The sequence below is a fragment of the Ostrea edulis genome, chromosome 7 (genome assembly GCF_947568905.1).
Source record: "Ostrea edulis chromosome 7, xbOstEdul1.1, whole genome shotgun sequence".
NCBI lineage: Eukaryota > Metazoa > Mollusca > Bivalvia > Ostreida > Ostreidae > Ostrea > Ostrea edulis.
This window is the reverse complement of record NC_079170.1, coordinates 49,002,642-49,026,812: the sequence shown is the minus strand read 5'-3', so window position 1 is coordinate 49,026,812 and position 24,171 is coordinate 49,002,642. Positions and strand designations below refer to the sequence as shown.

Sequence of the window (24,171 nt, the reverse complement as noted above, 5' to 3'; positions counted from 1 at the left end):
TTCAATTGTGCCTGATGATTAAACTAATAATAAACATGTATGGAAAATTTATTATCAGTGAAATACGATACTGTTGTACAGAGACAAAGTTGCATTTTATAGGCTAAGACAGTGTAAGGCTCTACAGGAACTAGGTTAGGCTCTACAGGGACTGGGTTATACTCTACAGGGACTAGGTTATACTCTACAGGGACTAGGTTATACTCTACAGGGACTAGGTTATGCTCTACAGGGACTAGGTTATACTCTACAGGGACTAGGTTATGCTCTACAGGGACTGGGTTATACTCTACAGGGACTAGGTTATGCTCTACAGGGACTAGGTTATGCTCTACAGGGACTAGGTTATGCTCTACAGGGACTAGGTTATACTCTACAGGGACTAAGCTATGCTCTACAAGGACTGGGTTATACTTTACAGGGACTAGGTTATGCTCTACAGGGACTAGGTTATACTCTACAGGGACTAGGTTATGCTCTACAGGGACTAGGTTATACTCTACAGGGACTAGGTTATACTCTACAGGGACTAGGTTATACTCTACAGGGAATAGGTTAGGCTCTACAGGGATTGGGTTATACTCTACAGGGACTAGGTTATACTTTACAGGGACTAGGTTATGCTCTACAGGGACTAGGTTATGCTCTACAGGGACTAAGCTATGCTCTACAAGGACTGGGTTAGGGTTTACAAGGATTGGATTAGATGCATGTGAACTGGATCATATCCTAATTAGTATTAGAGTCAGGCCCGTGAACTCAATCACATTTTTTATTAGTGTTAGAATCAGGCCCATGAACTGAATCATACCCTAATTAGTGTTAGAATCAGGCCCGTTAACTGGATCATATCTTAATTAGCGTTAGAGTTAGGCCCGGGAATTCAATCACATTTTATTTAGTGTTAGAATCAGGTCCGTCAGTTGGATCATATCCTAATTAGTGTTAGAATCAGGCCCGTGAACTAGATCATATCCTAATTAGTGTTAGAATCAGGCCCGTGAACTGGATCACATCCTAATTAGTGTTAGAATCAGGCCCGTGAACTCAATCACATCCTAATTAGTGTTAAAGTCAGGCCCCTGAACTGGATCATATCCTAATTAGAGGCCCGTGAACTGAATAACATCTTAATTAGTGTTAAAATTAGGCCCGTGAACTGGATCATATCCTAATTAGTGTTAGAATCAGGCCCGTGAACTCAATCACATCTTAATTAGTGTTAGAGTCAGGCCTGTGAACTGGATCATATCCTAATTAGAGACCTGTTAACTGAATCACATCTTAATTAGTGGTAGAATGAGGTCCGTGAACATGATCATATCCTAATTAGTGTTAGAATAAGGCCCGTGAACTGGATCATATCCTACTTAGTGTTAGAATCAGGCCCGTGAACTGAATCACATCCTAATTAGTGTTAGAATCAGGCCCGTGAACTCAATCACATCCTAATTAGTGTTAGAATCAGGCCCGTGAACTGGATCATATCCTAATTAGAGGCCCGTGAACTGAATCACATCTTAATCAGTGTTAGAATTAGGCCCGTGAACTGGATCATATCCTAATTAGTGTTAGAATCAGGCCTGTGAACTCAATCACATCCTAATTAGTGTTAGAGTCAGGCCCCTGAACTGGATCATATCCTAATTAGAGGCCCGTGAACTGAATCACATCTTAATCAGTGTTAGAATTAGGCCCGTGAACTGGATCATATCCTAATTAGTGTTAGAATCAGGCCCGTGAACTCAATCACATCCTAATTAGTGTTAGAGTCAGGCCCGTGAACTGAATCATATCCTATTTAGAGGCCCATGAACTGAATCACATCTTAATCAGTGTTAAAATTAGGCCCGTGAACTGGATCATATCCTAATTAGTGTTAGAATTAGGCCCGTGAACTGGATCATATCCTAATTAGCGTTAGAGTCAGGCCTGTGAACTGGATCATATCCTAATTAGAGACCTGTTAACTGAATCACATCTTAATTAGTGGTAGAATGAGGTCCGTGAACATGATCATATCCTAATTAGTGTTAGAATAAGGCCCGTGAACTGGATCATATCCTAATTAGTGTTAGAATCAGGCCCGTGAACTGAATCACATCCTAATTAGTGTTAGAATCAGGCCCGTGAACTCACTCACATCCTAATTAGTGTTAGAGTCAGGCCCGTGAACTGGATCATATCCTAATTAGAGGCCCGTGAACTGAATCACATCTTAATCAGTGTTAGAATTAGGCCCGTGAACTGGATCATATCCTAATTAGTGTTAGAATCAGGCCCGTGAACTGGATCATATCCTAATTAGTGTTAGAATCAGGCCCGTGAACTCAATCACATCCTAATTAGTGTTAGAATCAGGCCCGTAAACTCAATCACATCTTAATTAGTGTTAGAGTCAGGCCTGTGAACTGGATCATATCCTAATTAGAGACCTGTTAACTGAATCACATCTTAATTAGTGGTAGAATGAGGTCCGTGAACATGATCATATCCTAATTAGTGTTAGAATAAGGCCCGTGAACTGGATCATATCCTAATTAGTGTTAGAATCAGGCCCGTGAACTGAATCACATCCTAATTAGTGTTAGAATCAGGCCCGTGAACTCAATCACATCCTAATTAGTGTTAGAGTCAGGCCCGTGAACTGGATCATATCCTAATTAGTGTTAGAATCAGGCCCGTGAACTCAATCACATCTTAATTAGTGTTAGAGTCAGGCCTGTGAACTGGATCATATCCTAATTAGAGACCTGTTAACTGAATCACATCTTAATTAGTGGTAGAATGAGGTCCGTGAACATGATCATATCCTAATTAGTGTTAGAATAAGGCCCGTGAACTGGATCATATCCTAATTAGTGTTAGAATCAGGCCCGTGAACTGAATCACATCCTAATTAGTGTTAGAATCAGGCCCGTGAACTCAATCACATCCTAATTAGTGTTAGAGTCAGGCCCGTGAACTGGATCATATCCTAATTAGAGGCCCGTGAACTGAATCACATCTTAATCAGTGTTAGAATTAGGCGCGTGAACTGGATCATATCCTAATTAGTGTTAGAATCAGGCCCGTGAACTGGATCATATCCTAATTAGTGTTAGAATCAGGCCCGTGAACTCAATCACATCCTAATTAGTGTTAGAATCAGGCCCGTGAACTCACTCACATCCTAATTAGTGTTAGAGTCAGGCCCGTGAACTGGATCATATCCTAATTAGAGGCCCGTGAACTGAATCACATCTTAATCAGTGTTAGAATTAGGCCCGTGAACTGGATCATATCCTAATTAGTGTTAGAATCAGGCCCGTGAACTGGATCATATCCTAATTAGTGTTAGAATCAGGCCCGTGAACTCAATCACATCCTAATTAGTGTTAGAATCAGGCCCGTGAACTCAATCACATCTTAATTAGTGTTAGAGTCAGGCCTGTGAACTGGATCATATCCTAATTAGAGACCTGTTAACTGAATCACATCTTAATTAGTGGTAGAATGAGGTCCGTGAACATGATCATATCCTAATTAGTGTTAGAATAAGGCCCGTGAACTGGATCATATCCTAATTAGTGTTAGAATCAGGCCCGTGAACTGAATCACATCCTAATTAGTGTTAGAATCAGGCCCGTGAACTCAATCACATCCTAATTAGTGTTAGAGTCAGGCCCATGAACTGGATCATATCTTAATTAGAGGCCCGTGAACTGAATCACATCTTAATTAGTGTTAAAATTAGGCCCGTGAACTGGATCATATCCTAATTAGTGTAATAATCAGGCCCGTGAACTGGATCATATCCTAATTAGTGTTAGAATCAGGCCCGTGAACTCAATCACATCCTAATTAGTGTTAGAATCAGGCCCGTGAACTCAATCACATCTTAATTAGTGTTAGAGTCAGGCCTGTGAACTGGATCATATCCTAATTAGAGACCTGTTAACTGAATCACATCTTAATTAGTGGTAGAATGAGGTCCGTGAACATGATCATATCCTAATTAGTGTTAGAATCAGGCCCGTGAACTGGATCATATCCTAATTAGTGTTAGAATCAGGCCCGTGAACTGAATCACATCCTAATTAGTGTTAGAATCAGGCCCGTGAACTCAATCACATCCTAATTAGTGTTAGAGTCAGGCCCATGAACTGGATCATATCTTAATTGGAGGCCCGTGAACTGAATCACATCTTAATTAGTGTTAAAATTAGGCCCGTGAACATGATCATATCCTAATTAGTGTTAGAATCAGGCCCGTGAACTCAATCACATCCTAATTAGTGTTAGAGTCAGGCCTGTGAACTGGATCATATCCTAATTAGAGACCTGTTAACTGAATCACATCTTAATTAGTGGTAGAATGAGGTCCGTGAACATGATCATATCCTAATTAGTGTTAGAATAAGGCCCGTGAACTGGATCATATCCTAATTAGTGTTAGAATCAGGCCCGTGAACTGAATCACATCCTAATTAGTGTTAGAATCAGGCCCGTGAACTCAATCACATCCTAATTAGTGTTAGAGTCAGGCCCGTGAACTGGATCATATCCTAATTAGAGGCCCGTGAACTGAATCACATCTTAATCAGTGTTAGAATTAGGCGCGTGAACTGGATCATATCCTAATTAGTGTTAGAATCAGGCCCGTGAACTGGATCATATCCTAATTAGTGTTAGAATCAGGCCCGTGAACTCAATCACATCCTAATTAGTGTTAGAATCAGGCCCGTGAACTCACTCACATCCTAATTAGTGTTAGAGTCAGGCCCGTGAACTGGATCATATCCTAATTAGAGGCCCGTGAACTGAATCACATCTTAATCAGTGTTAGAATTAGGCCCGTGAACTGGATCATATCCTAATTAGTGTAATAATCAGGCCCGTGAACTGGATCATATCCTAATTAGTGTTAGAATCAGGCCCGTGAACTCAATCACATCCTAATTAGTGTTAGAATCAGGCCCGTGAACTCAATCACATCTTAATTAGTGTTAGAGTCAGGCCTGTGAACTGGATCATATCCTAATTAGAGACCTGTTAACTGAATCACATCTTAATTAGTGGTAGAATGAGGTCCGTGAACATGATCATATCCTAATTAGTGTTAGAATAAAGCCCGTGAACTGGATCATATCCTAATTAGTGTTAGAATCAGGCCCGTGAACTGAATCACGTCCTAATTAGTGTTAGAATCAGGCCCGTGAACTCAATCACATCCTAATTAGTGTTAGAGTCAGGCCCGTGAACTGGATCATATCCTAATAAGAGGCCCGAGAACTGAATCACATCTTAATCAGTGTTAGAATTAGGCCCGTGAACTGGATCATATCCTAATTAGTGTTAGAATCAGGCCCGTGAACTCAATCACATCCTAATTACTGTTAGAGTCAGGCCCGTGAACTGGATCATATCCTAATTAGCGTTAGAATCAGGCCCGTGAACTGAATCACATCCTAATTAGTGTTAGAATCAGGCCCGTGAACTCAATCACATCCTAATTAGTGTTAGAGTCAGGCCCGTGAACTCAATCACATCCTAATTAGTGTTAGAGTCAGGTCCGTGAACTGGATCATATCCTAATTAGCGTTAGAATCAGGCCCGTGAACTGAATCACATCCTAATTAGTGTTAGAATCAGGCCTGTGAACTCAATCACATCCTAATTAGTGTTAGAATCAGGCCCCTGAACTGGATCATATCCTAATTAGAGGCCCGTGAACTGAATCACATCTTAATCAGTGTTAGAATTAGGCCCGTGAACTGGATCATATCCTAATTAGTGTTAGAATCAGGCCCGTGAACTCAATCACATCCTAATTAGTGTTAGAGTCAGGCCCGTGAACTGAATCATATCCTAATTAGAGGCCCGTGAACTGAATCACATCTTAATTAGTGTTAGAATTAGGCCCGTGAACTGGATCATATCCTAATTAGTGTTAGAATCAGGCCCGTGAACTGGATCATATCCTAATTAGTGTTAGAATCAGGCCCGTGAACTGGATCATATCCTAATTAGAGGCCCGTGAACTGAATCACATCTTAATCAGTGTTAGAGTCAGGCCCGTGAACTGGATCATATTCTAATTAGTGTTAGAATGAGGCCCGTGAACTCAATCACATCCTAATTAGTGTTAGAGTCAGGCCCGTGAACTGGGTCATATCCTAATTAGAGGCCAGTGCACTGAATCACATCCTAATTAGTGTTAGAATCAGACCCGTGAACTCAATCACATCCTAATTAGTGTTAGAATTAGGCCCGTGAACTGGATCACATCCTAATTAGAGGCCAGTGAACTGAATCACATCTTAATTAGTGTTAGAATCAGGTCCGTGAACTGGATCATATCCTAATTAGTGTTAGAATCAGGCCTGTGTACTCAATCACATCCTAATTAGTGTTAGAATTGGGTCCGTGAACTGGGTCATATCCTAATTAGAGGCCAGTGAACTGAATCACATCTTAATTAGTGTTAGAATCAGGTCTGTGAACTAGATCATATCCTAATTAGTGTTAGAATCAGGCCTGTGTACTCAATCACATCCTAATTAGTGTTAGAATCGGGTCCGTGAACTGGATCACATCCTAATTAGTGTTAGAATCAGGCCCGTGTACTCAATCACATGCTAATTAGTGTTAGAATCAGGCCCGTGAACTCAATCACATCCTAATTAGTGTTAGAGTCAGGCCCGTGAACTGGATCACATCCTAATTAGAGGCCCGTGAACTGAATCACATCTTAATTGGTGTTAGAGTCAGGCCTGTGAACTGAATCACATCCTAATTAGTGTTAGAAGCAATCCCGTGAACTCAATCACATCCTAATTAGTGTTAGAGTCAGGCCCGTGAACTGGATCATATCCTAATTAGAGGCCCGTGAACTGAATCTTATCCTAATTAGTATTAAAGTCCGGCCCGGAAACTGGATCACATTTTAATTCGTGTTAGAATCAGGCCCGTGAACAGAGTACAGCATCATATATGGGAAAACGAAAGTAGAAGGTATGACGTATGCAATTTGTGTGTGTTTGAGTGCACAGAGTTTCCGGTCGGATCAGTTCACGGGCTTATAGCCTTTCCCGTGAAGTATATCTTGTACAGAAGCGGATGTAGGAATTTTTGAAGTGGAGGGGGGGGGGGGGGGGATTCAGCACTTGATCGTTTAGATACTTTTCACAACGTCTATCCGCTATCTATTTCTGATATCGCAAAGAAATGAGAGAGAGAGAGAGAGAGAGAGAGAGAGAGAGAGAGAGAGAGGTTACTACCAGTAGGCTGGGGGCGGCCTAGGCCCCCAGAAGCTGTAGGGTATATGGTGCAACTCCTGTATTCTGTCCGGCATTCTGAACATTTCCTGGCACTTCCTTTTCACTTTCAAATTGTCTACTTCTTAAACAATTTTTTTATGTTACATATACAAATGTACTTTTTAAGAAATCTTTTTAAAAGCGATACTTGCATCTGACGAAAATATCGTAAATATATTATCAGTGTGTTGTCTTATTTATCCTAGAGATGAATGATAATTATAATAGTGTTGATCAATTTGAATGAAGCAATTAGTAGTACATATTCATGTAAGTATCTACCGTTCATATCATTTGGACTCAAAGTCTCGTTAAAATTGAATATTTCTTAAACGTTTTGGTTCTCCAAAGGGGAGGGGGGGGGGGGGTCCAGACGCCCTGGACCACCCCCCCCTTCTGGATCCGCCCATGTCTTATGTGTTGTTTCTGCTAGGAACTTTCATTTGCGATTACAGTCACTTGCCCTTTAAAACAATCCCAATGCGAAGTAATATGAGCCCTGTCGGTTTTAATGACAACGTAATTTCTTTCTTTTGAAATGGGAAAGAAGTTCGAGTTATTGACACCCTCTCTCTCTCTCTCTCTCTCTCTCTCTCTCTCTCTGGTAGGCAGTCGAAACGGTATGTAGTGAAAGTGTAAGTTTAAACGATGAATTCAGTCATGTTTTGAAGATTTGGTATATCGAGGTTGTTTTAATAGCGTTAGGCCTAGTTGTCAAATTACTGAGTCAACTTCTTCATCCCCTTTTGGAACTGAGAATGCAATGACGTAGCCAAATCACACTGCGGCTTCTTTGCTAGTTAAACATCGGATTCAGCGATATAAAAAAGGGGGGTCCAGGAATCCAAAAAAAGAAGGAAAAAAAAATGAATCGATAAAAATAAATATACGTGTATCACCCAGTGCTAGTTAATATTTTATTCAACTTGTACATTAAAAATAATTGCCTACAAATATTAGCAGTATCATATTTAAAAAACAAAACAAAACAACACTACAAAGATGTCCCACAGAAGGGGGGGGGGGGGGTGCCAATCCCCGGATTCCCCTCTGGATCCGCCATTTGGACAGAGAGTACATTTAAAGGCAAACACTTACGTGCGGGTATTACTGTCTCATGACAGCATCTAGTTTCAAAATGTGCCAATGAGTTTTACAATAACGTTAACATATAGTTATGTGTACATTGATAAAAGGAACGTATAGTAATGTCACTCATCTTACTGTTTAGCAGATATTTGGAGGACGAAGGCCCGGGATATTTCATACAGGTACAGGGATTTCAACAGTCTCGATTGAAGTCAGCATTTCGCAAATTCTATGGTCGTTATAACGATCTAGTTCGTCAATACGACCTCGTATTGGGTCAAATGCTGTATGACGTGTTTCATACCGATTGTTAAGCCGTTCTTGGCACACTGATTTTGACTGCGGATAACTCCGTTTACCTGATCAGAATATGGGGCTCACGGCGGGTGTGACCGGTCAACAGGGGATGCTTACTCCTCCTAGGCACCTGATCCCACCTCTGGTGTGTCCAGGGGTCCATGTTTGCCCAACTATCTATTTTGTATTGCTTGAAGGAGTTATGAGATTGATCGCTGTTCGTTATCTTCACCTTGCATAGACCATGCAACCATATCTTATTTGGATCCTGTATTTATATTTAGTTCCAAGATGGAGGGGGGGGGGGGGGGGGGGGCAAAACGCTATGAGTCTATTATGTAGTTGCTTATTCCGAGAACATGCATTGGGGTTTGGGTATTATAACACCCCTTTGTGAACTCTCTGAGAGCTTTTTAAGTTATGCTTCGTTCTAAATTGTTCAGGCGTGTTTTAACTATGCAGTACACTCAAGTTGATTTACAGAGGTTTCAACAATCTTGTTTAAAGTTAGCATTTTGAAACTTCTATTATTATTAAAACGATCTAATTTACAAATACATCCTGTCAATAGATCTAATGCTGTCTGACATGTTTCATACTAATTGTTAGACCGTTCTTTACATACTAATTCTAATACACGAAAAACTGATGATAGCGAAAAATGATATATTGTACATTCCTTACATAAGTCCTTAATATGGAGAAAGGACTCGTACATGTATACGTCAGATCGAGTACACATGAATTCGCGTGTCGTCTGTTAATCAAGAGTACTTGCGTGTGTTTAAGCACCAAAAATTTAAAAGCGAGTAATCTTTATTTCGCGAGAGATGCCTCTCACAAAATTACTCGATAATGAATTGTGTGCGTATATTTAGGAATCTACAGTATTTGATTGATTTATAAAGTTGACAGTGAGTGATTTGATCACGATATAATATGTTCTGAAAAGCATGGAATTAATGCTTAGTGTTCAATGTAAAATCAACAGTTACTGGCAGTTTCCTAAGCAGATACGTCACTGGTTAGTTCAGACACCAGTTTTGAGCATTTGTAAATAATATATCAGGGTCTTGATAACATGAGACACCTCTGGGTTTTCCAGGGGTCCTTGTACATGTATGTCTTACACTCAAGCTAGTATTCTTTATTAGATTGGTCACTTTTATTTCTACTTTTCACAGGCATGTGTAATAGCATCATACCCTGATCAAATCGACCAATGGCATTTCATAAAATCTATGGAGTATTTCATAGGAACTACGGGAACGACCAAAATTTAACGCTGATGTCATTGAAAAGATATAAAAAAAATGTTCTTAAAATTAATTATTTCTGTTGAATTGAAGTTAATATAGAAATATGCATATTTATCTAACATTTTACATTAGTAGAACAAGATTAGATCGGAATTCATAGAATTTGAAATATAAATATGTCTCTTGCATCGGAACAAGTAATAAGGCTCGCGTAAGTACCAATGAGCTCCAATGTAAAACTTATACGGTACCAATTTTGATGCAGCAGATGCGCATTTCGACAAATAATGTCTCTTCAATTTTTCGTCAGCAGTTCAAAAGTCACAATTCAATTACTTTCCATCAGACGTTTGAAAAACCGGGTCCAGAATGATGAAACGAACTTAAGATTTAAGTCAGAAGATCAGCCATTTATAAATATTTAGGAATCTTGTACATAAGAGATTAATTTTCATTGATAATTTAGAACATTTCCTAGACCATGTATTCAGTGTGTCAGACATTAGCCACGGAGTCACAAATCGTCTTTATCAACCTTATATTTAAATGAAAGGCGAATACCACGAACATTCATCAATCTCATAACTCCTATAAACAATACAAAATAGAGTTTGACAAACACAGACCCTTGAACATACCAAAAGTGGGATCATATGCCTAGGAGGAGTAAGCATCCCCTCACATCCACTATAAGCCATATGTCTTGATCAGGTAAACGGACTTATCCGTAGTCAAAATCAGAGTGCCAAGAATGGCCTAACAATTGCTATGAAACACGTCTGACAGCATTTGAACCAATGGTATTGTATTGGCAAAATAGATCATTATAAAGACCATGAAATTTGCTCAATGTTCAATTTAAGGAGGTACTCTATATCGTCATAATTGCTGACTTCCTTTAAAAAGAAGGGGAAAAAAATCAATATCAGCAATATTTCACTTTTCATTCTCAATTTGATTACCTAGCCAAGTGGCTCAGTAGGCTAGCATACCGATTGGTGAAATGTAGGTCGCAGGTTCGAGTACGGCAGGGGTTTTAATTTTGTTCCAGACTATCTTCTACTAAAACTGTATTTTTTGACAAAATAAAGTAAATATAAACATTTTCAACTTCAAAATATTGTTGTACATATCCTCCACTTTTCATCTACATCAAATTTCTCTGGTGTAGTATACCTCCTTAAACGAGATTGTTGAAATCCCTGTAACTTGTTTGTCAGTAGCTCATCTCGATTTAAAAAAGGTCATATGAGAACAAGCTCTTGCATATCGAATAAATACCATATGCAGGCGACAATGGAACTTTGCTACATAATTGTATATGGGATGTTGACGATGGAGAAGCTGAAATCATCCCGTTTGGTTAAACTGTTAGTTTGCCGTTGATATCCATTTTCAATAATATATCCAAGTACAAAGCAGATGTGGAGGACTCTGTAGTGTCTTTCATCACAGGGATATATTGGAACGAAATATGAATGAAAATGATAATTGTTAATCAATAAAACGTCGCCAATATATTTAAATGTCGAGTTGAAGGCCACAGCAAGAGATTTTTGTGACATGTAGAAGTGTTTGAATAAATTCTGCTTCATAAGAATATAAAACCAGGTCAGCTAACAAGTGACCGTGGGGAATCCAAATAACTGTTGATTGACATGATCACCAGACTACACAGATATTATCAATGAGGAACTTCAACATATATATTTTTCAACTTCAGATTACGAGTGTGTGAAATCAGAGTGCTGTTTCCCAAAAGTAATTTTTTTGATGACTGATCACTAGATATGAGCATTTCATTTTTTTCATTATTGTTGAAAGAGCAACTGTCTATGATGTCAAAAAGTCTGGTTTGGTGAGGAATGGTCGTGTAATGTGTTGAAAAGTCATACATTTTGATGTTGATTTGAGAAAAGAATTGTGATTTCAAAGATACTAAATGTTCTTTAATTTTTTTTATCCACATTTGATTTACATCACTTCTGGCAAATGTAGTCGTACAGTACGGTTCAAGTTTTTCCTTCATAGCTCTTAATGTTACAGTGATGATAAAAGATAGGGTTTGGTAGAACATTTACTCGATCCAGCAATGTATCTTTCTTTGTCAGGACTTTTATGAAATTTAGGAATATTTAGGAATCCAGTCTAGGTACAATGACTCATATCCTTACATCACATTGACTAGTATATTTAGTATATTAAATGTGTCTAAAACCAAAGAACGGTTTTGAAGAATTTCATCTTTTAAAAGGGCAGTTGGAGTATAAGTACGATTACCAAATGTGTATTTAATGCCAAAGTGATAGTAAATATTGGGCAGAAATCATTGTTGTCTTTGCAGTAGGATGAACAGAAATAAAAGATATCAAGTAGTACAAAATTATGCTGACAAAGTACTTTATTCATAAAATGTAATACAAATTGGACAAACGTTTGTATCTTTAATAGACCTTTCGACTTACACCTCCGATAGGTGCACCAGGAAGAATACCAGGGTTAGCACCAGGAAGAAAACCAGGGTTAGCACCAGGGAAAGCACCAGAAATACCACCAGGGAAAGCACCAGGGAAAGCACCAGGGAGAACACCTACGCCTGGGAAGGTATTGACGCCGGGGTTCACAAATTGAGAAGATCCTAAACCCAAGTTGCCGCCAGTAAACAATGGAGCTGAGGTGTAAGGAGCTGTTCTTCCGTAAACGTATTTGCATGTGTGGAAGTTACCACCATATCCAGCACAACATTTCTGGCCGTAGTAGCATTCTGAGTCGACAGTGCAGGATGAGGTTCCGACAGATCCTTGACTATAGTAACAGCTGCCGGGTCGACTGTATTCAATAGGAATTTGGCACCTGTATGAACCATATGTATAGCAGCATTTCTGATATCCAGGGCAGCTATAATCATTTGAACAATATCGGCCGATAGCGCCATAATCTACACGATATGGGCATGTTCCATATTTGTAACCTGTGAAAAGTGATGTTGAATTAATTACAGTCATCTTATGCACATTATAACGTTGATATAATTGTTGCTTAGAAATAACGGAGAACTAGAAACAGAAACTGACAAAGTAAAAAAAGACTTGCATTTTATATTGATTTTAACTCTGAGAATTAACACTTCTTTATTTCTCAAAACTTTAAGAATATATGTATGAGTATAGCTAAAATAGATTTTTGATTTTATGCAAAAGCTTAGAGGAAAATGTATCCACGGATTTATTCATTTTCAAATATGTGACGGATAAACGATGGAAAATATTTCGACACATAGTTTACCTCGTGTATATGAGTATAAATATATACCTATATACATTTCGAGGTTTCTTTCACAAAAATAAGTCTGAATTTCATGAAAATCATTTAAACGTTTTTTTTTTCTACACAGGAAGAACCGAGGATGTTGAAATCCGGAAAAGCTGATTTTCTAATAAAATCAATTTAGTAAAACTAATACCTCCTCCGCCATGCTGCTTGTCGTAGCCAGCCAAACATGTTGCAACAAGAGCGCACAAAATGACGAGAGTGTTCATTGTGGAATCTGAAAACAGTTGAGATTCGTAGATATAAAAATATAAACAGCACAATTCACAAGTCTACATAGCTGCTCTACTATATCAGTTTCAAGGGTCATGAACAATGATAAAAACTTTAATTTAATTACAAAGTCATGAAATAACAATTACTATATAAATAACATAATTATTGTCGTCTTTTAATATAACAATCAAAATCCATGAATTTACAGAATTGTCGTTTAAAAAACTATCGCATAAGATGTATTCCTCATACATGTAGATAAAACATAAAACTGTTGAAATCCCTATCATGAAAAAGTGAAAATAACGAACAGCAATCGATCTCATCTTTCCTACAAAGAATACAAAACTAAGAGTAAAAAAACAGGATCCCTGTACACACGAGAGGTGGGATCAGGTGTCAAGGAGGAGTAAGCATACCATGTTAACCGGTTACACCCGGCGTGAGACCTATATCTTGATCAGGTAAAGCGAGTAATCCGTAGTCAATATTGATAAAGAACGACTTAACAATTGGTATGAAACACCTTCCGATCTAACGACATGTTGTTTTTGTAAATGAGACTGTTATAACGACCATTAACAGATGTAACAGACAATTAGCAGACCAGCTCTCGTATGAAAAACTCCGGAAGCCGATTTCGATGATTTATCTATTATATATCAATTAATTCTTGCATTAATTGGCCTTGATTTAGAGTTTAGGATCAGCAAATTTCATTATTCATAATTTTAATGTTTTTCTAGTATTGAAGAATGTAATTAAATGAACGTTGAAAATGTAACATTTTACTTTGATGTTGCACGCATTCATAGCAGTGCTATAAATGCTTCAGTAACTTGACGAGAATGTAAAATGATTATAAACAGAAAACAACTGAACAATAGCTTAACCATATTATAAAGGGATTGATAGATATTGGGGCATGCTGAACGTGAAAATTTGCTGACCCTCTCATCAAGTTTTCGAACCAAAATACATAGACAATCCGTCATATCGTAAATTATTATTGAGAAAAAAATTAGAAAACCAAAGGAATTTGATAGACACTTTTGACCATTGGGCTCTCCAGATTACTCTCATAGAGCCAATACTGATAGTTATAATATACATTTTAAAATAGTACATTAGTGTCGTACTATTTTGAGCTATATATTACAACTTTTAATGATACATTTAATTTTTTAGGGAGGGGGAGGGGCACAGTTAAGATAGCAGAGTATGGGTTTATTATATTACATATCGGATATGAGTATATATATATATATATATATATATATATATATATATATATATATATTTAAATAATAGCGTGATATGTTAGGGTATAAACGTAGTATATCTTTGAATATTAAATGACCAGTTAACTATAGAAAATGAAGGAATAAAAATTAGAGGATTATTCATAAGGACATAGAAAATAAATAGGAAAAGTTACATTGAAAACGACAATGATGTCTAAGAAACAGAACTTACCTTCAGTCTCCTCCAGACACGGGTGTAAAGCCCAAGAAATTTAGTTGCCTTTATATAGGTTGTGAGATATGAACGCAGACATAAAAAAGGCTAATTATTAACGTTTAGAATTTTAATTGGAAGACAACACGTAATCGATCAAAGGGGGAAGAGATTCATGAATGATTCATTTTATTGCATATTTTAGATTACGTAAGGAATTCTAAGTGAAACTTAGAAGAGCTATTGGAGCATGATGACGAAACAGACGAACAAAGGGACGGGGAAACAGATTGAAGATGATTTGGATACTCCCTCTAATTTCCCTTCCCACCCACCAACACCAAAGTGCTTCCTGGTTGTCATTTTTTTTTCCAGGAAAAACGAGACACAGAAAATAATCTTAAGTAACTATTAAGTAAACGATTATTTGATAAATCTTACACCGATATGCGTTTATTGATTTTCATTGTCATTAAAAAAACAAATTTATGCAAAGGAACAGTCTGAGTTACCTTGTAACAATATTGTGAGTGTACTATACTTTCGATTTTAGTAACTGGCACAAGTGTCATCACTTATACGGGTCAGTTCTAAGACTAAAGTCTAGGAGTAGTGGACGGGACATCAAAAATATAGTGCAGGGAGGTGCCCTTTTTGTATCTAACTCTTCTTCAATAAGCAATTCATATTTTCTAAAACACTTAAAGTAAAAAGTAAAAAACAATACAAAAGGCTTTTTATGAAATTGATCACTGTTCGTTATCTTCGCTTTTCATGAACACTTTCGGATTTATAGATATAAACGTATTGTCCTCATTTTGTATATATCATTGTTGAAATTGTGGATTTTTGATAATAAATAACACACAATGATGACAGATTAACATGGTACACAGAACTGTCAAGTCGTCTTATTACCTTAAATGCTTATAACTACATAGGTGGGCATAATAGATATATTTCAATGGGCACTGGCTGTCATCTACGAAATTTTAGTCATTACAGTAATAAAAAGAAAACAGGATTTTGACAGTTAGTGTCAATTTAATAAAACATAAAACGTCAATACTGCCAACACTAACATAATATGATTTACCACAGGAATTGGTCATTTCATTTAATTAGATAGTGCTAGTCTTTGGAGCAATGATATAACTCATTATGCAATGTAGGTAAACTTGATCGATGGTTTTGTTGGTTGAATCCTAATATTTGTGGTCAATATCTGAAGAAACGAGAAGGTCACATCGAGGAGAAACCTACATAACCACAAGCTGATCTTTAAGGATAATTCATTCATGTACAAAATGTATTCAAATATGAAGAAATTATTATCAAAATGAGTAACAAAGTAGTATATGACATTTTAGGCATTACATCCATTACCAGCATATCATTAAACATGCTTAAAATAATGACAATTCAAATACAACATTGACTATACAAATGCAACAATGAGTTAATTATTATACAAATGGAATACTGAATATACGATCAGTTTATATAAATACAAGTAGAACATTGAATATACAAATAAATATTGTGACAAGTCACCCAAAATGTCCTTAATTCAACACCCCTCTGATACTCTGAAGTTGAAATTACAAATCTACTGCAGTTCCGTAGACAATATATACATAGGCTTTGGTGTTCAGATCTTTTAACGGTCTGTTGGAATTCCCATGGGAATGAATTGTGCTCCATTAGTTGACGTGTTTCTTATTCTTATGAGGCAGAATTTAATCAGAAGCCTCCAAATTAAACGAAAATATCTTGCGGTGACCTTTTTTGACATTTTACATATTAACAATAATCATTTTCATTCATGTGTCTCTTCAATATCTAAACAATAAAATGCTTTCTTTGTTGTTTCATCGGGTGATAAAAGTAGCTAGCATTGCAGAATTTTTTCTGCAATGATTGCTACCATCATCACCCGATGAAATAACAAAGAAAGACATTTCATTGTTTATATTTAATTTTTTTGTATCATTTAAAAATATAAACTAGAATTAATATCTAAAATATCATATGGTTGACCCATTTGTTACGTTAAATGGAACAGCCAATACACCCTTTGACCTTGATGACACACCAAATATAGCATAAATTTGCAGATTTTGCAAACAATTGGTACTAGAAAATAGGATCGAACTAGTTTGCAACAAACATGTATTTATTGCATGATGAAAGCAATGCTAATTTCAAAAGAAATATAATAGAACAGATTTCAGTGAATGTAAATACATCCCAGTGAACTCGAAATAAAGGACACACAGTCCCCTACATCGGCTTTAGTTTTTGGTATTTTATTGAAATAAATGTTAACGGCAAATTACAATGCAACTTTATGTTAAACTGTCCATATCTATGTTCCATTATTCCATTATCACCTGCATATGGTGCTCATGTCTCTCAACTGATTCAATACACAGGAGCATGCTTGTTCTGTGTATGAAATAGGCAAAGGTACTGATACTGATAAATGAGTTACGGGAGCTTTAACAGACTAATTCAAAGTCAGTATTTCTCAAATTTGATGGTCTTTATAACGAATTAATTTACCAATACAACCTGTAACTAAAAACTAGATATTTTCTATATAATCATTACGTCGCCCACAGGGTTTTCTTCCGGGTAATCCACTTAATGAACCTTTCGTGCAAATATTCAACCCAACGGGAAACATTAATGTAAGTTGAATATCTTATCTATTAATCCCAATATATCAAATTGCATAGTATAAATTTGTCAATATTCATATGTTTGAAATTAAACCCGTCAGAATTTTGATGTATTGGATTTTTGTCATCTATATTCTGATGCTCACAATCGTATGCCATTTTCAATTACTATTTATGATGAAGCAAGACACATATATTTGGATAAGCAATCAGGCGTAAAAGTATGGTCATTTGAGAATGGAGCACGTAGTATGAATGACATTGTAAATGACCTCAGTACAGTGGGTGACAATGTCAATGATGTTGAGGTAATCCTTGTAAATTGCTTCATGACTTTGGTTTAAGACAATACAAAAAAGATGTAGGAGGATCGTTCAATAATTACGCGAACACTAGCATTATTGCTTAAAAAAATAATTAATATTTCAATCACTGTTATTGAATTTCCGAGTTTGATGTACGGAGCAAGTTTTCCAAATATCAAACTTACTTTTTCTTTTCTTAAAAGATTTCATATATATCCTATGTTTTGCAGGAAAATTCAACAGTTTTCCCTAAGATGTACTCTTATTGTAATGCCATGTTGAGATTAAAATACTGATGACATATTTGAAGAAAAAACGGAACTATTTTAAACATTTCTCTGATGCCCCATCTGAAAACTGTAAAGAAAAATGAAGTCAAGTGAATGGAAGGAACAGTGGACCTTTATAAAATTTGTGTAACGCTCAGGAAATGTCCATCAAATGATAAACTAATTTCAATTCTTTAGTTTGTCACACACTTGTGCACAAATGACACAAAATATAAAACTATGGTAGGAGCTCCGTAGAGGACGGTGGAGGAAGTGGCAGGGGAAAATGATGAATGGAAGCTTCAGACAGAACGTCTAAAAGTTGATGGAGAGCGACAGGTGTCACTCAAAATCAGATTTATTTGAAGCTTTCAGACCAGTGTAGGAACTATGTGTACCATTTTAACAGAACATTAAGCATTAGTATGGTATCAGCAAGATGGATCCCTAGATTTTTATCGGAAAATTATAAAGCCCAGCGTGTATAAACACCAAGGAGAGTACTCTGAACAGATTTGAGCGCATGTTTTCGTGACTCATTGGATGTCTTATATGCATGTAGAACGTCAGCTTGCTGGTCCGTGACGTTTTGAGTGGACTTCATTATACGACGTAAATTTTAACTGTTCCAATTGGGAGACGATTTTCAAGAGGGTTCTAGGACTGTATTCCATGGACATCATTTGTATTAGCTTGTAAACCACAGGGGGCAATCCCACTGTGTTATTACCACAGAAATAAGCAATTTTGGAATAGTAATAATGTACACCCTCTATCTTGTAATAAAGAATGAAGTTCACATTCTAAAAATATAAGGAAAACCCAAGATGGCATCCCAAAAGGTATTAAAAACATATCGTTGTAAATTGTGTGATAGGAATGGTTGTATCCTGCGTTATATTTTCAGAGAATGGTTGCATCTCGCGTTAAAGTTTGATTATCATTAATATTCGTCTTAATTACAATGTTTTCTTCCTTACTTTTATGTTAAACATTTTTATGATGTAATTGAATTTAAATCGAGGTTTTTCTGTTTTTAAAAACAATGAAGAAAACGAACGACAGAGATCAATTTACACAAACTTTTAAAACTTTGTTGAAGTGTTTGAGCAAGTGTTAGGGGATCTGAAACCAGAATTTCTTACGTCATCTGCTAGGCTATATAAGTTTTAAGAATTATACATGTATGTATAAAGAAAAAGTATGAGCCACTTTCTTGCCCCATCTCACAGGCATCTCCACTGTCCATAATAAAGTACCGAAGGTTTGGTTTTCTCTGCATTAAAAGCACGGGCACTGCATGAACATTACGGTTTCCATGGTGCGGAAACTGTGCGTAAACTATGCGGAAACTTCAGAAAACAAATGGTTTACGCAAGATTTCATTTTGGAAAATTAAAGTTTACAAGGGTTTACGGAGTGCGTAAACCTAGGCCGTCCCCGATTCCAGGTGTTTTACGCAGCGGAAACTTGCTAAAACCAAAGGTTTCTGCACTGTTTCCGCACTACTGAAATTAGTCGCCACCAAAGGTTTCCGCACAGATTACCCACTACTGAAACTACTTTGCAACCTAGGTTTACACAGCACAGTGCGGAAACCTCCAGAAACTTATTAACATGAATAGCCTACCCTTCTCTAAAATATGATGACATAATTGTATCAAGGCTATGTACACAAAGTCACACTTAAATATGAGTGTTAAGTGATATATGTTGTGCTTCTGAAAGTTACAAATCATTCAGCAATGGTTTATGCAAACCAATTCTCAATTCATTGAACATAATGTTTAAAAGCTGAGATATTACCAACAACAAATCAAAGCAAAATACAAACATTTTATATACATTGCTTTTATTAAAGATTTAAAGATTTATATAAAGATTATTGAATAATAACATTAACAATCTTAAGCTTGGTTGAAAAATATAGGACATGCACAACTGTGCTAGGGTAAACAAGAAATGATTCAGAAACATGTATGCCTCCATGGTTCAAAATTGAAAAGGGTTACAAAATGTATCATTTAATTGATAAAAGTGATGTAGTGCCAGCACAATTCAAATATATTAAGCATACAATATCTTCCCATGTTAGAGTGGATTAACTCTTGACCATTTGACCTCAAAATCAACAGGGATCATTTACTCCTTAGGATGTACCAATATAATAAGTTTGATGTCTGCCAAGCAAACAAGTCTCATATATATTATATAATATATTACTATGTTCCGTTTGACCATTGACAATGTGTACCAAAATCCGGGGTATCCTTCTTTAAGGTCATGAAAAGGTGAAGATAACGAACGGTGATTCCTAAAAAAATAATACAAAATGAATAGTTGGGCAAATACAAACCTCTTGGGACATCTGAAGTGGAATCAGGTGTCCATATGAAAGGCTTATGCTTTTCACTTTTAAATGCCGAGCGTTTGGCGAAGTTTGACGCGGCCATGCCATGAGTGGGGTTTGAACTCACCCCCTCCCCCAGTTATGAAGTGAAGGTTCTACCACTGAGCTACGGCGACCGGTGTATGTGTTTCTCGTTTTTCAGTAAGTTAATGAGTAAATTTTGTTTTCTCATGAGTATATCTATAAAATGACATTTCGTTCCAAATACTAAGCAAATGACATTGAGATTCATAAGCCAACAATAAATATTGATTATGGTTTTTATTCTCAACGTTCTCGGAATATTGCTTATACCAACTAAATGTACCAACTTCTAACAACTAAATATACCAAGTTATACCAACTAATTATACCAGCTCATACCAACTAAATATACCAATTTATACCAAATATATACCAACTGAATATACTAAATATACCAACTAAATATACCAGGTTATACCAACTAAATATACCAACTTCTACCAACTAAATATACCAAGTTATACCAACTAAATATACCAGCTCATACCAACTAAATATACCAATTTATACCAACTAAATATACAACTTATACCAACTGAATATATTAAATATACCAACTAAATATACCAGGTTATACCAACTAAATATACCAACTTCTACCAACTAAATATACCAAGTTATACCAACTAAATAAGTACTGATGAATTCCGTTATGTTCTGATTTGTGAAAAATTACTAGTACCCCAGCACTTCGTATAAAATTTAGTGATTTGAACGTAAGTCACTTTTGATGTCGCCATTTTTCCGATGCATGCAAGACACTGACAAATATAAACATCATATCGTTTTTAGGTTCCTCCACATTTAGGGAATTAGAGATAACAATGAGAATCAATCTTTCATTTTATCGTCCTCTTTCCTAGTACCCCAGCCACGTGTATTGTCAATGCTTTCTCTCCCTGCACCCTATCTACTTTCAATGTCAATGTCCATCGTGAAAGAGTTTGAGGTTCTGTAAGTTCTCGACAAAGTACATTATACCCCTCTTTCTTTATTCTATAATGCTTATTTGCATGTGTATCCGTAAGCGTGATGGTCATCTCCACTATTATATATATATATATTTAAAAACGATGAACAGAATGCAACTACTGTTTATGCGCATGGACTGCCAGCAGATAACAAACTGTTCAATTTTTGACAGGGGGTTGTGTAAGGTGAGGATAACAAACAGTGATCATTCTCATTCCTATAAGCAATACAAATTAGAGAGTTGAGCAAACATGAACCGCTGGACACACCAGAGGTGGGATCAGGTGACTAGGAGGAGTAAACGTCCCCTGTCAACCGGTCACATCCGTTATGAGCCCTATAACTTGGTCAGGTAAATGGAGCAATCCGTAGTCAAAATCAGTGTGCCAGAAACGGTCTAAGAATCAGTATGAAACACGACAGACAGCATTTGACCCAATGATGGGTTGTATTGACAAATTAGATTGTTATAACGACCATAGAATTTGCCCATCAACTTGTTTTGCAGTAGCCTGTCTCGATTTGAAAACTGATAATACACAGAACAAGCTCTTGTGTATCGAATCAGTTCAGAGACATAAACACTCTAAGTAGATGATTATGGATATGACTATATCATGATTTGTAACAAACGATAAATGGCAGGAATTTATTGCAGAACTGATTGAGGATGGATCAATGATAGTTTTGTTTTGTATTAATCTGGTTTCCTTGATGGTGTCTTCTATAATTTTGGCTTGATCGGATGATTCTGTTTTTAAAAATAATTGATTTCTTAACTCTCCGAAACCTTGTTCTCTCATAGGCCCCTCGCTGATAATGGTGGATATTCTAATGGCGAAGTTGTAAGCATCGTCGCTAGCCACGCTTACTGAGTCCGAGAGTATCTACCCTTCCTCAAAATGACGTGAAACGGAGACAATAGGCGTAGTGAGTTATGTGTGTCTTAGATGCGAAGACAAACAGCGTAAATACTTATGAGTGTCCGTGCGTTTTGGCAAAAAATATTTTTGATCATTTTATCTTCATTTTTACTAATAGAAACATCTAGGATTAATATACAAAATGTACTGCGATTCATCGTGAACATGAAATTGTTCTTAAACTGGCATCCGTTAATTAAAGAATTCGTTAAGAATGTTCTTAAATTTTGTCAAATCCGTAAGATCTTTCTTCCAAGTAACGAAACTATCACCTAGAACTGTTTCCAATGTTGCATTATATATACACCAAATTCTTCATCAAATGACACTTCAATTTCTTTGTACAATAATTCCTCTAAACATCCGAGAGTTTGGCATGTGTTGGAACCATTTTGGTTCCAATTACAATACCTATATTTTGAAAATAGTATTTGTTGTTGAATAAAAAAAAATCTGTAATACAAGTGATGTTGCTTTTAAAAGACCTTCTTTTCAAAAACATTCATGTTTTTTTCTAGAGTCAATACGTAATTTTGATTCAATATTCATATTCTCCTAGTGGGCAAGTAATATTAGTATACAAATTATATAATAACAACATCAAATTTAGTGTTCATCCATAATATAATCTGAGCATAGGAAATAAATAACACAAACCACGCGTGTGATAAAGGTAGTCAAATCTATGGTTTTTCTGTATTTTCAACAGAGTATTGTATGTGTCTCTACCATCAAAACAGAATGATTGAAAAAATTTGGATGAATTTGTAAATAATTTTACTCTGCATGAAACCATTCTTCTATAAATCCTCATTATTTTGTTTGTAGGGTACAAAACAGATGTAGATAACGAACAGTGATCAATATCAAATATTTTCTGGAGAATTCAAGTACAGGCAGAGTCAAAGCCGACCTCCGCAAACACTAATGGTGGGGTCAAATGCATAGGAAGAGTAAGGATCCCTTGTTGACCGTGGGTGTTCTATCTTAGTCAGGTAAACCACAGGTTCGTCTCTACCATTTATCAAACTTTGCCCCAACACTAATGAAGACTTAATGGAAAGATCTCATAGCACAAAGCTTATCATGCGTTCAACGGAGAATAACTCTTTCACACCGCACCTGACTACACAGGTTTCTATTAGTATACCTCAGTGAATTAATGTTAAGTTCAGCAGCTATATAACCAATATATACAAACAATATATTTTACTAAATAAGAATTCCATTCTTTATTGTGAATCTCGAATAGAAATCTGAATCTTATAGGAATTGTGAGATGGATCACTATTTGTTATCTCCACTTTTTCATTAATACGCGTACAAGAAAGTATCATAATTACTATTAAATGGTATTTACATTTACAATTAAACCTGAAATGTTTCTTATACTTCTCGATTAGAAGAAAAGCAAAGAATAGCAAACAATAGCGAACTGGTCTATTTCATAAATCATATAGAGGGTACAAGACTGAGAGTAGGATACACTCCGATCATACAAACACCAGATATGAGATCAGATACCCGAAGGAGCTGATCAATCAAACCCTCCGTGACCATCTATCTTGATCAGTATGAAACATGTCAGACAACATATAACCTAATTAATGACACGTTGTATTTGCAAATAAGAT

General features: G+C 36.4%; 1 protein-coding gene across 1 annotated transcript; it reads right to left on the bottom strand.

Moving 5' to 3' along the window:
- Positions 1-12,329: 12,329 nt before the first annotated feature.
- Positions 12,330-15,062, bottom strand: LOC125654802 (antileukoproteinase-like). Its single transcript, XM_048884888.2, has 3 exons — positions 14,969-15,062; positions 13,410-13,493; positions 12,330-12,917 (listed from the first exon to the last, which is right to left on the bottom strand). Exons 2-3 carry the CDS (start codon positions 13,483-13,485, stop codon positions 12,391-12,393), a joined length of 603 nt encoding a protein of 200 aa, XP_048740845.1. The 5' UTR covers positions 13,486-13,493; positions 14,969-15,062; the 3' UTR covers positions 12,330-12,390.
- Positions 15,063-24,171: the final 9,109 nt, after the last annotated feature.